The 17,035-nt window shown below is 40.2% G+C and overlaps 1 protein-coding gene across 1 annotated transcript in view; it reads left to right on the top strand.

The window, feature by feature from the left end:
• Nucleotides 1–3,329: 3,329 nt before the first annotated feature.
• LOC118633840 (olfactory receptor 1E5-like) overlaps nt 3,330–17,035 on the top strand; it is a 58,261-nt gene continuing 44,555 nt past the window's right edge. Inside the window, 5 exon segments of the mRNA XM_036267952.1 lie at nt 3,330–3,372; nt 5,950–6,078; nt 8,120–8,180; nt 8,308–8,403; nt 12,175–12,514. Of these exon segments, the coding sequence (XP_036123845.1) occupies nt 3,330–3,372; nt 5,950–6,078; nt 8,120–8,180; nt 8,308–8,403; nt 12,175–12,514 (669 nt within the window).

Genomic DNA, 17,035 nt, shown 5'->3' with positions numbered 1-17,035 from the left:
CCCGATTAAATGAAGACTATTTCTTCAAACTTATTCTGAAATTTAGCATTCAGGGTTCTGTATTATTAGCTGGTCTCAGCCTATCTGTAATCCTATCTTATAACACTCTCCTTTGTTTGACCTAATCTTCAAAGGAACTACTCTTCTGTCTCATGGTGTCATAGTCCTAGGCCTTCACTGACAGCTTTCCTTCCATCTCTGTGCCCTCTGCACCTCTTCCCTTTGCCTATCCTGTCTTCAAAATTTTGGAAGGCATGGTAACAACAAAACATGGTCTTTGAACCCAGACGGAACTAGAATTACTAACCCTGGCCTATAGTAAGAACTCAGTAAATGGCAGCTAGTTATTAAATAAGGGCTAACATTTACACAGCATTTACTCTGTGCCAGGATGGTTCATTTTCTCTTTTAATACTTTAGGGCAATTAAGTAAATAGTGTATTACTCTTTTACTGAGGGGGAAATGTCTAGCAGGAATCAATAACTTGCTCAAGATCAAAGGGCTGAGAAGCAGCAAACTAGTGGCAGAAAGGCCAGGGTTAAGGGTCACTGTGAAAAGGGTGGGAGAGAATAACAGAATGGAGAACTAATCATAGCAGCGTACTAGCCATAGTTATAAGAAATGTTAATCTACCTTTGCAATGTTGATCCTGGTTGGTTTGTTCTGATTAAAGAACAGCCCACTCTGACCTGGCTGGGAGGTGTGCGCCTCAAGAGCTTACCTCAGGGATGCTGTCTATTCTCCTGATCTGAGGACAAGGGGGACTGCCTGACATCATGGAAAGATTAACAACCTGATTATGGAACACTGGACCCATGGCTGTGACGCGCTGGAGACCAGCCCTTGCAGCCCCCTGTCCACATTCCTCCCTCCTTGCCTGTAACCATTTTACCCATTTTTTTTCCCTTTCTCATATAGTCATTGTTTCTCTACCCTATAAAAGCAGCTGGCACGTGAGCGTGGGCAGAGCAGATTTTATAGGATGACCTACTACTCTCCCATTCCGCTGGCAATATTGGAATAAATGCTCCTATAAGATTCAACCTTGTCTCTGCTTAATTGGCTCAAGCAGTGACAGGTGGCTCAGACCCATTCTTGTCTGGTTGCAATTGCATCACTCCATTTCCTTTTGGGGTCCCGGGTCTGTGAGGCACCTGAGCTCTGCAGCGCTGGCCCTGCCTTGCTGACTGCTCTCTACCTTGCAGGGCTGTCATCTCAGCCCAGGCCTCAGGTCCCCCACCAGCCTCCCGGTGACTAGTTCCCTGAGTGCTGGGACTCAGAAACTCAGCCAGACCAAGCAAGACACTGTGACCTGGTTTCTGAGGCCTGTAACCTGTGAGTATTCGCTTCTAGGCACAGTCGGGTTGCCACTAACATCTTATAGACTGGTGTCCAGGACCTAATAAATGACCCCTGGTGTGGACAGGGGTTGGGCCACCAGGCCTGGCAGACTTTTCGGACAAATCTGGGGCAGAACCCAGCTGGGCAGATCTGCCATCGCCTTACCAGAAACTAGAACAGAATTTTCCTCCTCTAAAGCGGCAGAGCCATCCCTGCGCCTCCTACACCACAGTGAGAGCACACAAGGGGTGGCGTGGAAACCTTATGGTTCCTGGGAGCTACGGCACTTGTCCTCGTCAGCTGCAGAAGAGACGATGCCATTTCGCGCATGCTCCAAAGTGGGGGTTTCTGCGCCTGCGCGGGGGTTGGAGGAGGCGGGCGGGCAGCAAGGTCTGAGATACGTCAGTCTGCGCAGGTTTGAGACGCGCCTGCGCAGAGCTTGACTTCCCGCGCTTTTTCGGAGGTCGGCGGTGCTGACTGGGCGTCGGTTGACGGAGGCGACCGTTGACTGGGGCGACGGAGCCTGAGAGCAGAAGTCGCGTAAGGTGTTGGTAAGAGAGCCATGAAGGGAAAGACTGTGTTGTCGCCAGGTGCCAAACTGCCCCATTCCCTGGGTGAGGAGAGAATGCTCGAACGGAGCAGGAGCCCTGACTGGAAGCCCTCCACCTCCTGACGAGGGGTCAAAGTAGGCCCCCTGGGCCCCCTCTGAGGCCGCGGCCTTCGGCGCGCTGTGCGCACGCGCGTGTAGACCGAGCAAAGTTCTTGCTCATGGACGTGGCCGGCCCCAGTACCGTTCGGGCCCAGTTGGAAGCCGGAGCGGGGCTCCAGGGGCTGGAGGGTGCACTTTTGTTCACCCGTGTGCGCGCTCCTCAGACCCGCCCCCCCCTGCGCACCCTCGGCTAGGACGTGCGTTGCGCTGGTGTTTCTGGGCCGAGAAAAGAGCCTCAGCACTCCGATTGGGTTCCTAGAATGGCGTCAGGAGTATTTCCCGCAGGGCCCGCTGGGCCCGGCCCGGAGCCCAGGGTGGGGAGCGAAGCCCCTGCCCCTTTGCCTCCCAAGTTTTATTTCTGCATTTGGGAATGAATAGTGACCCCGGCGTGCTTGGCACTGTTCCTCAGTCGGGCTCTCGTCTGTCTGCCCCCTCGGGTGAGGGAACTGGGAGCAGAAGGGGTTTGGGTTGGTGTCCTGCCCTTTCACACGATCGGTAAGCGTGTGGAATCCTGTTGGGGCTTGAACTAGATGAGGAAGCTAAACATGGGAAAAATGACAACAGTTTGGAACAGAAAAGCTCGTTCGCTTTAAGTCCGAGAAACCGTGTGGGACCGTGATGTCAGTTGTGGGTGTCGGGGGAGGCGGTCGGCTTTGGCGTGTAATCCTGAGGTCTCGGCCGATGACGGAGGCAGGGCACGTGCGTGTGCTGTCGTGTGAGGCCGTGCGCGCTCACGTGGCTGGTTCAGTGCACGTGTTCGGCTGGTTCAGTGCACGTGTTCGGCTAGTTCGGTGCACGTGTTCGGCTAGTTCAGTGCACGTGTTCGGCTAGTTCGGTGCACGTGTTCGGCTAGTTCAGTGCACGTGTTTCCGCCCTGGTCTTACGAGCCGGTGGGTTTGTGGGCGTTCTAGCCCACGTCTCTCTCCCAGGTCTGGTTCAGGGTGATCCCCGCTGTGGGGCACCAGATCGGCTGTGTGAAATTCCCAGCGAGGTGATACCCACTCCAGTCTCAGCTTGTTTCGAACAGGGTTGAAAAAACGGCCTATGTTGTTCGTTCTTACCCAGGCACCGAAAGTCTCTCTAAACCGTTAGAGCGTGATCAGGTTTGAAACTAGAGTTTTAAACCTTCGTTCCAGTCATTCCGAGCAGGAGAATTTGATTTTGTTGTTGATAACGATAAGTGTTACAAATTTCCTCCTTTGAAGGGTTAGCCCGGTACATTCGTGTTGTAAATTTGGAGTGCTAAAGAAAAAGTTACAGACTTTGATATTGAAGGAGATGAAGAGAAACCTAAATGAAAATTCAACTCGAAGTACAGCAGGTATTGACCAACTTTTATTTAAAATTTCTGTATTTTGTATATACCATGTGAAAGCTTGTGTAATCTATAGATGGAGCATTTTGGAAGGAACTTAAAAAAAATGGAACATGTAGTCTAGCCTCTTTACTATTTAGGTCCAAGGAAATAAAATAGTTTAAGGGAAAACATTTAGTGGCAGAAGTGGGAGTAAAATCATACTTCCCTGGATTTATGAGTGTTCTTCCTATAAACCCTACATGATTGAGTTCTGTGCTTTAAGGCTGAAAATGAAAAAATAGATTTATTTTTTATTTGTATTTGTGACTTAAAATATTTCCAAAAGCACTTCTGTTTTCCTAACAGCTTCCCCTACCATTTCTGCTTTCCGATTTATTAGTTACAGGGCAAGAATGTAGAGAACCAGGGGAATGATGATAAGGGACAATGAAGATAATAATAGCTATTATTTACTGTGAATGTACTGTATTCTAGACATTTAACTATATGTAGTAATATATTTAACCCTTACAGCAACCCTTTGAGATAGGTATTATTATTATCATCCTTATTTTCCAGGTAAAAACCTAAGGCACAAAGAGGTGGTTAAATAAGTGACTTAGGAAGTGGCAGAACCAGGATTTGAACCTAGGAATCCGGCTGTAGAGTTCATACTCTTAATCATTGTATTATCCTGCCTCTCAGTATATGTCATATTGGCACAATGAGTTTAAGGAAATTGCCCAAGTTTATACTACGAAGTTGTATGTAATTTAACCCTACTTTAAAGTTGTAATCCCAACACAAGAAGTCTGACTCCACAACTCACATAATTTCATCAGACAGTTATTACAGAGTCTATATTCTCCTGTAGTACACATTTTGATGGCACCAGATAGAGCATAGTGGCAAGATATCTAAACTGAGATTTAGGAAGCTTAGGTCCTATCTAGGTTCTTCCACTGTGGCAGTGTGTAAACCATTGGGACCTTTTTTCTCTGAGATCCCTTCTAGTTTTACTGTTTTATAAAGTCTGATTTTTGGCTTGACTTGAGATCCCAGGTCTTTTATCTGGGAGTTATGGGGGTAGTCCTTTTTCTCATTTGGATTGGATATTACACTCTAAGGCATTGTCAAAATGATCCACAGAAAATATGTGTTACCTGGAGTGCTTGTTAAAATTTCAGTTTTTGCTTCCAAACCAAATCTATTGAAATAAAATCTATGAGAGTAGGATCTAGGAATTGGCATGTTAAGAACAATTCCAGTGAAATCTTAAACTAAAGTTTGAGAACCATGACCCTAAAGGGTATGCTACCATAGTCCAAAGAGTGGTTAGAGTTTTGGAAAATATGGGTCAATGTCTAGTTCTCCCTCACCTCTGTTGTACTTGAAGGGCCCCCTCCAGTTGATATGGTAATAGGCAAGCATAGGTGGAAAATAAGGGGGGGAAAAGTAGATTTGGGCCCTGGCTGGTTTGGCTCAGCAGTTGGAAGCATTGACCCCCGGTCCAGAGACCTGGGTTAGGTTCCCACTAAGGGCACATAGCTCTGTTGCAGTTTGTCCCCGGCCCCAGTTGGGGTTGTGTGGGAGGCAGCCACTCGATGTGTCCCTTTCACGTCGATGTCTCTCTCTCTCTCTCTCTCTCTCTCTCTCTCTCTCTCTCTCTCTCCCCCTCCCTCCCTCTCTATCTGAACAAAAATGGAAAAATGTCCTCGGGTGAGGATAAAAAAAAAAAAAAAAGTAGATTTGGGAAGGGTATGGGGATGAGGGAGGCGATGGAGATTACTTTCAAACAAGAGGAATGAAGGCATTGTTAATGTAGTCCAAGTTTTTACAAAATGGAAACAGACTTGAATACAGAGAACAGACTGATGGTTATCAGAGGGAAGGGGATGTAAGGGAACCAGGCAAAAAGATGAAGGGATTAAGAAGAACCAATTGGTAGTTACAAAACAGTCACAGGGATATAAAGTACAGTATAGGGAATATAGTAATATTCTAATAACTATGTATGGTACCAGGTGGGTACTTGAAATTTTGGGGGGATCACTGTGAAGTATATGATTATTTAACCACTATGCTATACACTGACACCTGAAACTAATAAAAAATAGTGTTGAATGTAAGCTGTAATTGAAAAATAAAATTAAAAAAAAAGAAAGGAGCCCTGGCCAGTTTGGCTCAGCGGTTAGAGCGTCGGCCTGCGGTCCGGAGAGACCCGGATTCGGTTCCCGCTAAGGGCACGTACTTCGGTTGCAGTTTGTCCCCGGCCCTGGTTGGTTGTGCGGTTGGCAGCCACTCGATGTGTCCCTTCACGTCGATGTTTCTCACTCTCTCTCCTTTCCTCTCTCCCCCTCCCATTCTATCTGTACAAAAAATGGAAAAATATCCTCAGGTGAGGATTAAAAAAAAAAGAAAGGAGTTTTTAGAGAAACAAATGAGGCTATTTAGGATCTTAAAAAGAATGTAAGAACCAATCCCAAGATATATAAATATATTTATAATAAATATAAAATTAATATATAGAAGTAGACAAATTATTCCATAACTAGATCTATTTTCCCATTATATACTATTTTTTTGGAACATTTGATTTAGGCTGTTTGCCTGTACCATTGTTCAATCAGAAAAAGAGGACTAGACAGCCATTAACTTCCAATCCACTTAAAAATGATCCAGGTATCAGTACTACTTCTGACAGCTATGATTTCCCTCCTCTACCAACAGGTAAGAAAATAAGTTGCAAACTTTTAGAAAATAAGAACTAGGATTATAGAAAATTACTACTTCTATTTATTATAATGGAAATAGAAAGTTTATGTTTTTCTTCTTTCCATCATCCAAATATAGGGATTACTTGGCTCTTTCTGAACATTCCAGTACAGTAGTTTGAGTTTCCTTGTCTACAGGGGTGGCTTAGCATTTTAAATGGAATATCTTAGATTTGGAGACTTTGCTCTAATGAAGTGGGAACCTACATTATAAAGAATTATTTTTCTTTTTTAAGATACATAATGGATATTGTGACTTAGATATTTGGTGCTAAAGAATGAAGACACTCAAGTTGCCTCAGGAATAAATGTGCATGGGAACACAGGGAAAATGGGAAAAAATAGACCTCAGGAAAGGTAGAAGCCCAGGAATTTCTAGCACTTGGCTGTAGTCTTTTTTCTCTTATGACATTTTTTGCCTTTCTTTATTTGTTGGCTCTTTACTCTCTCACCCAGTTGGCTTCCTTATAGTTTCAACTAGCACATGAACTAAATTGCCCTTGCTGGGAGTTAACCTAACCTTTTAGTTCTAGTTCTCAGAGCCCATAAGACTGCCCTCTGTATCTCTTGATTCAAATTCTAGAGACCGGGAGCCTCTGGTTCAGCTCATTTTTTTAAGTGAGGTTATTCAAACACTGGTTTAGCTTTCTGTTTAGGTCTTTCATCTCTGAAACAATTAGCTGTGGTGGTATGTCCTGGGAGGTCTTCAAGTTTACTGATTTTTTTACTTCAGAAGAAGGCCTGGACAGGAAGACATTCTGAAATGTATTTGGTGCATGCTGGTTATATGCATTTGCATTTTTCTGGGCACACTTAAAAAATCTGTGGTATGATCTTATGCAAATAGAATTATAAAATCATCTCTCTCCCTCTCCCCCTCCCTCTCAATATTTGTATTGTTAATTTTATCCAGTGTTTAACCATAGACCTTCATCTACTTCTAAATTTATAATTTTTTTTTTTTCTTTCACATTTGAAGAATTTCAAGTAAGAATTTTATCTTCCTATTTTTATGGATTAAAACAATCACATGAATATGCATAAGTGGGCATTTGGTCATCCTCTGCCATTTAAAAAATTCTTTACCAGTTAAAATAATTTTATAAGAAGCATAATGTTGACCTTGAAAAATAACAAAATTTGAACTGCTTCATAGGGAAATTTGCATCTTCCTAAAATACTGAACTCTACAGGCTCTGACCAGGAAAACTGTCTGTCAGAGATTCTTATGTTGGATAAGAGATACGACTAGGTCAGTGTTTTTGAAATTTTTAAAGATAAGTTGGGAGATAGCCAATCTTTAAAGAAATAGTCCGGCTGGTGTGGCTCAGTGGTTGAGTATCGACCCATACAGCAATAGGTTGCTGATTCAGTTCCCAGTCAGGGCACATGCTCAGGTTGTGGGCCAGATCCCCAGTGGGGGGCATGCAGGAGGTGGCCAGTCAGTGTTCTCTCTCATCGATGTTTCTATCTCTTTCTCCCCTTCTCACTTCCTTTTTTTGAAATCAGTAAAGGAAAAAATAAAATAAAATCTTTAAAAAAGAAATAGAAAGTAGAATAGAATAGAAAATTCAGAATGTATCACACATAGTAAGAATAAGAATTGATGGTGAAATTTTATGTTCTTCCTATCCCCCACCACACACTTATATGTTCTGAGTTGTGATGTATTTCTGCTGTGCGTTGAAATGAAAAAGTTTAAGAAACATTGATTATATTAAATTCATGTTACAGAGTACAAGATACTATACTAGAATTGATTGCAGAAAAGATACAGATAAAACTGTTACCTTTGCTTAATACACAGTGGGGAAGAAAGACATCTGTAAAAATTAATAAGGCAGACTGAGAGGTTCCACATCAAAGTGCTATTGAAGAACAAGTCCATATCTTTAAGTTCTTTTCTTCAAGCTTTCAATCATCAAATTAAATAAGTATGAAATAATTATTTTTTAAATGCTACCTGTTTTACTTTTTTTCCTGTTATATCTTTTGAGATTGGGCCTGGGAAGCAATGAATCCAGAGGTGCCTCCTTTAACAAAAACAATGAACACAGGGTATGTGGAAACATACATCAGTGAATGTGTTTATGTTACTGACTGATGTTATTCTTCTATGTATATTTTACATTTCTGAATTTGGAAACGAACTATTAATATTTAATAAGATACATTTCCTCGAAAGGCAAATACCACACTCAGTTTCTCATCCCTTGAGAAGTCAAGATTTTGTGTCTAAGTCTATTCAATCAAATAATGAAAGGAGCAAGAGTGGTTGGAGGTGAGTCTATTTAATATTTCTTTCTTCTCCTTTCCCTCTCTTCCTCTCTCCTCTTCTTCTTCATCTCTTCCTCCTTTCCTAGACAGACTTACATGTAGGAAATTGCTACTTAATAATAACTATAGCAGTATTAGCTACATTTTATAAAAGAAGTTAAGAGAACTTTAGGTATACTTAACAGTGATTATGTTTCCAAAGAATTCTTAATGTTATAATGAAATTTCTGTCAATATTTATCACTATGAATTTATGATTTTGATATGGTTTATTAGTGATCTAATTGACAATAAACAAAGAGTCAGGAATAATTGTATCTTAATATTGGATACATTTAGAAATTGAGAACCAAATAGAATGCTCAGTCTTATCCTACCTAGTAAGACAGTTCGCTCCAGGCTAAATAGAATGGAATAAGAAAGAAAGTTGGAGATTGAAATACATATGCATCTGCAGTGGTTGGAGCTCAAGAAATGAAGAGGACCATCAAGGACGATAGTGAGGGTAATTCTGGGTCATTGCTATAAGAATCTAAGTTGAATGCCTAAATATTATGAAAAAATGAATAGCTGGAAAAAGGGACATGGATTGTTTTCTAGGTTGGATTTTAGTATTCTTGGGTAAGTGGTAACTACTGAAGGAAATAATTTCGGGATCAGAGTATTGGAAAAACAGCACTAAACATATATCATATATTAGTAATTGTTTAGTGCTTTGATACATTATTTTAATAATCTTTACAACAATCCCATGAAGTTAATATTACCCTGACTTTTATGGATAGTTTTCCATTGATTTTTTAGACAGAATGGAAGGGAGGGAGGGAGAGAGAGAACATCGATGTGAGAGAGACACATCAATTGATTGTTCTCCCACACAACCACCATGGGTGCTGGGGATCAAACCTGCAACCCAGGCATGTGCCCTTGACTGAGAATTGAACCTGAGACCTTTCAGTCCAAAGGCCGATGCTCTAACTGTGGAACCAAACCAGCCAGGGCAAAGATACCATAATATTTAAAAGGGGGAAATTTTTAATAAAGTGGTTAATAAACACATCAAAACAATATTTTTATTTTAAAAATGAGCTTTGATTTTATTACTCATGCTAATTTACTCAGGACAAGTCATTTACTTTCTTCAGGATCAGGGCTTGAAACTAGGCCTGTTAATGGTTTTGAGATGGATTTTGGAGGCATAGTTGCAGCTGCAGGTGCTAGGAGAAAGTCTGCTCTGACAGGTATTAGAGAATTAGGTAACAGATTGCAATCTGGATAGCCACCCAATATTAGATACTCCAGTTTGAAATTATAGATAATCTGTTAGACAGTTGGAATATAATAAAAGAAAATCCAAGAACAGAAAACCCAATTAGGCAGTTCATAATCTGCTGAAGGTCTTTAACTGGTTCTATGCTTAGGTTCAAAATCTAGGCTTTACCTTCACATCCATCTACCCCCAACAACAGCCTGTTTTGGGGATCTCATATTCTGAGTTGTGATGTGTTTCTATCTTTGTCCCCAAAGAGAAGGCTCTGAGTGGGACACTGCTTCCTGCCCTGCTTAGGAGCCCCTACAATGAAGGCCTCATGGTCTAGTTGGGACATCGAGGACCTGGCTGAGCTGGATTGGTTGCTGAAGCAGCACTGTAGTGGGCATGATCTCCTTGGCCAGGCTAGGAGCACCCCCTGAGCAAAAATGTTGGAGGAAGTTGCAGAAGTGCTGTTATCAATAAGGAGTTGTAAAGCTGAAAGAAGCTTCTCTAAACTATGAATAATAAGTGTAATTTCTACATACATGAGAGAGGGAAGACAAAATTGTTTCTGTTCTTTCTCTTGAAAATAAAATTGCTGTTATATGAAGAGGTGATCAATATATGAAAAATGTCTTATAGACGTGTATCAGATAGTTAATAATAATACTAATAATATTTTTTTCTGAATATGTGATGTTTGTGGTTTTTATCAACTTTTAAAATTATTTTCTCATTATTTTTACACCTTATTTTGTACCTAATTTACTTAAGAAGGCTCCCCAAATTATAAAGCTTCAGGTCCCATGCAATTTGTATTTGTGTCTGGTCTCTAGGGAACCTAGACCTTTGATTTTTAAAAAAATTATTTTCTCTAACAAGGGATGGGTTGTACTGTTTGCCCTCTAGTGACATTTTCAGGAAAATTATTCAGAAATAAGAATTTGTGATTTGTACCAGTTTTTCTCTATGGTACTCTTAACTAGCCAGTTCAGAAATTATACTTTTGATTTTGGCCTCATTAATATTATATTCTGATAAGCTGATACAACTCAGTTTAATGTAGCTAATAAAATGTTGCAACAGATTCATAAGTAAGGCTTTTAAGCTATAGTAAAAGTACAAAAATTTAAAAATAAATATATAAAGAAATAAGCAAAATTTCTCAAAATCTTACCACTCGTGGACAATCACTGTTATGTGAAGGCTTGGATCATTACAAAATATGCTTTATAGCATTGGGCTTTGAGCTGGGAGATTAGGGTTCTCTGGGTTCTGTATTGCAAGTAACTTTCTATTTGACTTTGGACAAGTTACTTCCTCCCTAAGGTTCAGTTTCCTCACCTGAAAAGAAAGGTATCATATACTGTAGGGTTGTTATGATGTTGTATTTAGAATTTCTGACTAGTCAGTGGTTACAAAGTAGTTTATAAACCACAAATTGCCATATAAATGCAAATGTTAATTATTAACTTTTTTAATCAAGAAAAAGTATATAAGCAAAAAGAAAAAACAAAACCAAAAAATGAGGATAGTGTAAGGAGCCTTTGGGACAATTTCAAGCATGACAACATTCACATCATGGGGGTGCCAGGAGGAGAAGAGAGTGAACAAGAAATTGAAAACCTATTTGAAACAACAATGACAGAAAATTTCCCTAACTTGGTGAAGGAAACAGACATACAAGTCCAGGAAGCACAGAGAGTCCCAAACAAGATGAACCCCAAGAGTTTCACACCAAGACACATTATCATCAAAATGCAAAAGGTTCAAGACAAAGAGAGAATCTTAAAAGCAGTAAGAGAAAAGCAGTTAGTTACCTACAAGGGAGCTCCCATAAAACTGTCAGCTGATTTCTCAAAAGAAACGTTGCAGGCCAGAAGTGAGTGGCAAGAAATATTCAGAGTGATGAAAAACAAGAACCTACAACCAAGATTACTCTATCCTGCAAAGCTATCATTTAGAATCAATGATCATATAAAGAGTTTCCCAGACAAGAAAAAGCTAAAGGAGTTCATCACCACTAAACCATTATTATATGAAATGTTGAAGGGTCTTCTTGAAGAAAAATAAGATAAAAAATATGAACAAACAAAATGGCAATAAATACATATCTATCAACAATTGAATCTACAAACAAAATGAACAGGCAGAACAGAAATATTCTCATAGACACAGAGAACATTTTGTTGGTTGCCAGATGGGACCGGAGTTGGGGGAATTGGTGAAAAAGGTGAAGGGATTAAGAAGTACAAATTGGTTGCTAGACTGACAAACCTCAATGGGAAGAGGGGTTGGGGGGTGGGAAGAAATAAACCAAAGAATTTATATGCATATATGCATAACCAGTGGATGCTGTCAACAGTGTGGGGAAAGGCAGGAGGGCGGTAGGAGTGGGGAGAGGAGGTCAATAGGGGAAAAAGGAAGATCTGTAATACATTCAACAATAAAGATAAGTTTAAAAAAAAAAGAAAAAGTATATACTAAACAAAAACTAATACTAATTTTTAAAAACTGTTACAGCTACAGCGATGGCAACAAAAATACCAGCTTGAAAACTTGGGATAGAAATGATTTTAGGCCTCAATGCAAAAGAACAAACGTGGCAAATGATAGGATAAATTCTTGTCCAATGAGTTTGGGAGTGCAACAACAGAAACAATCAAGAATATCTCAACTTCCTAACTTACCTCACCAAAGAGAAAGTGAAGTACTCAGACAAACACATGTGTCAAAAATACCTGGCTCCACAATGAGAAGTCTAGATGAAAACAGTGCATTACAGGCATTTAAGCCCAATTTCCAACAAAATCAATTTAAGAAAAACATATTAGATGATATTCCAGAAGACAACGCTCTCAAGGTAAACTTTTAAATATGAATTATTTACATTTTTTTATTTACATGTAAAAAATTAGATAAGTATTTAGAAAATAACAGAGATAAGAACATTTGAAATCAATCCCATGGCATACAATACTTGATTAGCACAAATATCCAGATGCATTGGAGTGAGTGAAGTTAGTTTCCAAAATATTTTCTTAGAGGTTGTGAATAGCTGCTCTTTTTTATGGTTGCTTTAGAGTGTTCTACTGGGTTCTGAATTTCACTGTTTACTAATAATTGAGATGATGACAATTTATCCATTGCTTGCAGAAATTCTCCAAGCTCTTCATATGTCAATGTAAGTTTCTTGTAACAAGGGTCAGCAAACTTTTTCCGTCAAGGGCCACATAATAAACATTTTTGGCTTTATGGGCTATATGATCTCTTTTGCAACGACTCAACTATACCACTCAACTCTGCCACTGGAGCTTAAAAGTAGCCATAGACAACAGATAAATGGATGACATGTTCCAATAAAAGCTTACAAAAACAGATAGCAAGTTAGATTTGGACCACAAAGTATAGTTTGCTGATCTTTGCTCTATAACCTGGTATTTACCTTTCCAGCCTCATGTTCTTCCATTTTCAGACTAAACGTGAAGTGCACTCTATTGTGACTATGCTTTGGCTTATATTCTTTCCTATATCTATAATTTCTTCAGCTTTACTTCTTGTCTCCTCTCACTGTTATTGTTCTTTGTAAATGTGTTTTATATATTATATGTGCTGGTTTGCTGTCTTCCCTCCCTTGCCCCCTGGCCCAGTAGATTGTTTACCCTCTGCCCTTCTCTGTACTCTAGAAGGCTGAATTGTATTACATAGTGTATTGTCCTGGGATCCCTTAGCTGACTTCTGTTAGGAGTCAGCCAGTGGTAGTCACTGGCAGGACATCATAGGGTGGGGAGAGAGATTGGGTTTTCCTATGCCCTCCCTGGTTAAATGTAGTGTCACAGACAATAGCTGTGCCCCAGTGTCATATAACCCCTCTATGAGTCTAGCTTTCACAGGTTCGGTAATTTTATTTCCTCCCCTTCTCCTTTCAGCCTAGGAGTGGTAGTTTTGTATTGTTGTTAGTTTTTGAGTGTTTAAGTGCCTTAGGTTTGTTCTGCCCATATGTCTGTGTTTGTAAGCACTCTTTTCAGTGAGCCATCTGAGGTAAATTTTTTTCCTAGAAATTTGACTAAAATAGCATGTTTCACAGTGATTTTCAGCCTTATGTTTCCTTGCACCTAAGAATGATATGACATAGTCACCTTAATAGCAGTGGCTCATTATGGCAATAGTCCTCAATGGGAAGCATTCATACCTTGGTTAGGAGGGGGAGAGAGAGGAAAGGTAATTATAGTTGGAAAACAGTGTCCCATCAAGTGTTCTTAGACATGCCCTGCCCTCACAAAGAAAAGTGCCACCCCCTGAAAATTTAGTATCTTAACACACTATTCTTTTTTTAAATAATATTTTTATTGATTTTTAGAGAGAGAGGAAGAGAGAGGGAGAGACAGAAACATCAATGAGAAACAGCGATTGGCTGCCTCCTGCACGCCCCCTACTGGGGATCAAGTCTGCAACCTGGGCATGTGCCCCAACTGGGAATTGAACCACTGACCTCTTGGTGCATGGGTCAGTGCTAAATCACTGAGCCACATTGGCCAGGCAACACACTGTATTCTTAGTTGATATTTAAAAATGCCAAACACGCCCTGGCCGGTTTGGCTCAGCGGTTAGAGCGTCGGCCTGCGGTCCTGAGAGACCCGGGTTCGGTTCCCGCTAAGGGCGCGTACCTCGGTTGCAGTTTGTCCCCGGCCCTAGTTGGTCGTGCGGGTGGCAGCCACTCGATGTGTTCCTTTCACGTCGATGTTTCTCTCTTTCTCCATTTCTCTCTCTCTCTCCATTCCTCTCTCTCCCTCCCACTCTACCTGAGCAAAGAATGGAAGGGTGTCCTCGGGTGAGGATAAAAAAAAAAAAAATGCCAAACACATTCCCATCTCAGGGCTTTTACACTTGCTGTTCTCACAGTCCTCACTCAACAACCTATTTAAAATAATTATCTGTCTCTCTTTATCCTTTTACCCTGTTTTTCAAATGTATAAGATATATCAATTCCTGACATTCTATTATATATTTATTGTTTATTTTCTGAATTCCCCCACTGGATGCCAAAATCTATGAGGGTAGATCTTGTCTGTTTTGTTCATTGTTGTTTCCTCATTAGCTATGTCTGGTACATAGTAGGTACCAATAAGTACTTCTGGGGTGAATGAATGAATGCGTCTGACTCCCCTTCTAGAGTATGAGCACATTAAAGAAAGGAATTGTGTTTTTTTTTTTTTTTTATGAATTATTTATTTATTTTTTTGTTACAGATATTTTACCTTTTTACCCCATTGGCACCCCCCACCCCACCCCACCTCCGCCCCGTCCCTGGCTTAGTTGTCCATGTCCATTGGTCATGCATACATGCATATAAGTTCTGTGGTTTATCTCTTCCCACCCCCCCACTCCCCACCCCCTCTCCTGAGGGATGTCAGTCTGTGCCCTACTTCCATGTTTCTGGGTCTACTGTATTCCTCAGACTGTTATGTTCATTATATTACGTATATTAGTGAGATCATGTGGTATTTGTCTTTTTCTGCTTGGCTTCTTTCACTTAGGATAATACTTTCCAGGTCCCTCCATGTCGTCTCAAAGGATAAGAGATCTTTCTTTCTTACCGTTTCATAGTACTCCATTGTGTATATGTACCACAGCTTTTTTATTCATTCGTCTGCTGGTGGACACTTGAGCTGTTTCCAGATCTTAGCTATTGTAAATAGTGCTGCTATGAACATGGGGGTACATATATTCTTCCTGATTGGTGTTTCAGGCTTCTTAGTGTATATTCCCAGCAGTGGGATCACTGGGTCAAATGGAAGTTCAATTTTTAATTTTTTGAGGTAGCACCATATTGTTTTCCATAGCGGCTGCACCAGTCTGCATTCCTACCAGCAGTGTATTAGAGTCCCCTTTTCTCCACACCCTCGCCAACACTTGTTGTTTGATGATTTGTTGATGGCGGCCATTCTGACAGGTGTGAGGTGATACCTCATTGTTGTTTTAATTTGCATCTCTCTGATGATTAGTGATGTTGAGCATTTCTTCATATGTCTTTTGGCCATTTGTATGTCCTGTTTGGAGAGGTGTCTATTCAGCTCCTCTGCCCATTTTTTAATTGGGTTCTTTGTCTTCCTTTTGTGGAGTTGTAGGAGCACTCTATATATATTGGAAATTAACCCCTTATCTGATACATCATTGGCAATGATGTTCTCCCATACAGTGGGTTGCCTTTCCATTTTGATGATTGTTTCTTTTGCTGTGCAGAAGCTTTTTAGTTTAATGTAGTCCCATGTGTTCATTTTCTCCTTTATTTCTGTTGCCTTAGGTGATGTATCAGTGAAAATTCTGCTCCGTATGATGTCCGAAATTTTGTTGCCTACATTTTCTTCTAGAATTTTTATGGATTCATGGGTCACATTTAAGTCTTTTATCCATTTTGAGTTTATTTTTGTGTATGGTGTAAGTTGATGGTCTAGTTTCATTTTTTTGCATGTAGCTGTCCAATTTTCCCAACACCATTTATTAAAGAGGCTGTCTTTACTCCGCTGTATGCTCTTGCCACCTTTGTCAAATATTAATTGAGCGTATTGCCTTGGGTCCATTTCTGGGTTTTCAGTTCTGTTCCACTGGTCTATATGCCTGTTCTTGTGCCAGTACCAGGCTGTTTTGGTTACAGTCGCTTTGTAGTATAACCTGGTATCTGGTATTGTGATCCCACCTACTTTGTTCTTTTTTTTTCAAGATTGCTGTGGCTATTCGGGGTCTTTTTTAGTTCCATATGAACTTTTGAAGTATTTGTTCTAGTTCTATGAAATATGTCGTTGGTATTTTGATAGGGATTGCATTGAATCTATAGATTGCTTTGGGTAGTATGGATATTTTAATGATGTTAATTCTTCCAATCCATGAACAGGGTATGTGCTTCCACTTTTTTTATATCTTACTCTATTTCTTTTTTAAATGACCTGTAGTTTTCTGCAAATAGGTCCTTTACTTCTTTGGTTAAGTTTATTCCTAGGTATCGTAATTTTTTTGGCGCGATGGTAAATGGGATTTTTTTTCAGTTTCTCTTTCTGTGAGTTCATCATTGGTGTACAAGAATGCTGTCGATTTCTTGACGTTAATTTTGTATCCTACTACTTTGCCAAATTCATTTATTAAGTCTAGTAGATTTTTGATGGAGTCTTTAGGGTTTTCTATGTATAATATCATGTCATCTGCAAATAATGACAGTTTCACTTCCTCCTTTCCAATTTGGACCCCTTTTATTTTTTCTTCATGTCTGATTGCTGTGGCTAAGACTTCCAGTACAATGTTAAATAAGAGTGGCGAAAGTGGACATCCCTGTCTTGTTCCTGTTCTTAATGGAAATGTTTTTAGTTTCTGTCCATTGAGTATGATGTTG

The sequence above is a fragment of the Molossus molossus genome, unplaced genomic scaffold, assembly GCF_014108415.1.
Source record: "Molossus molossus isolate mMolMol1 unplaced genomic scaffold, mMolMol1.p scaffold_m16_p_19, whole genome shotgun sequence".
In the NCBI taxonomy this organism is placed as follows: domain Eukaryota; kingdom Metazoa; phylum Chordata; class Mammalia; order Chiroptera; family Molossidae; genus Molossus; species Molossus molossus.
The sequence above is the reverse complement of the archived record's forward strand: the minus strand, read 5'-3'. Positions and strand labels throughout refer to the sequence as shown.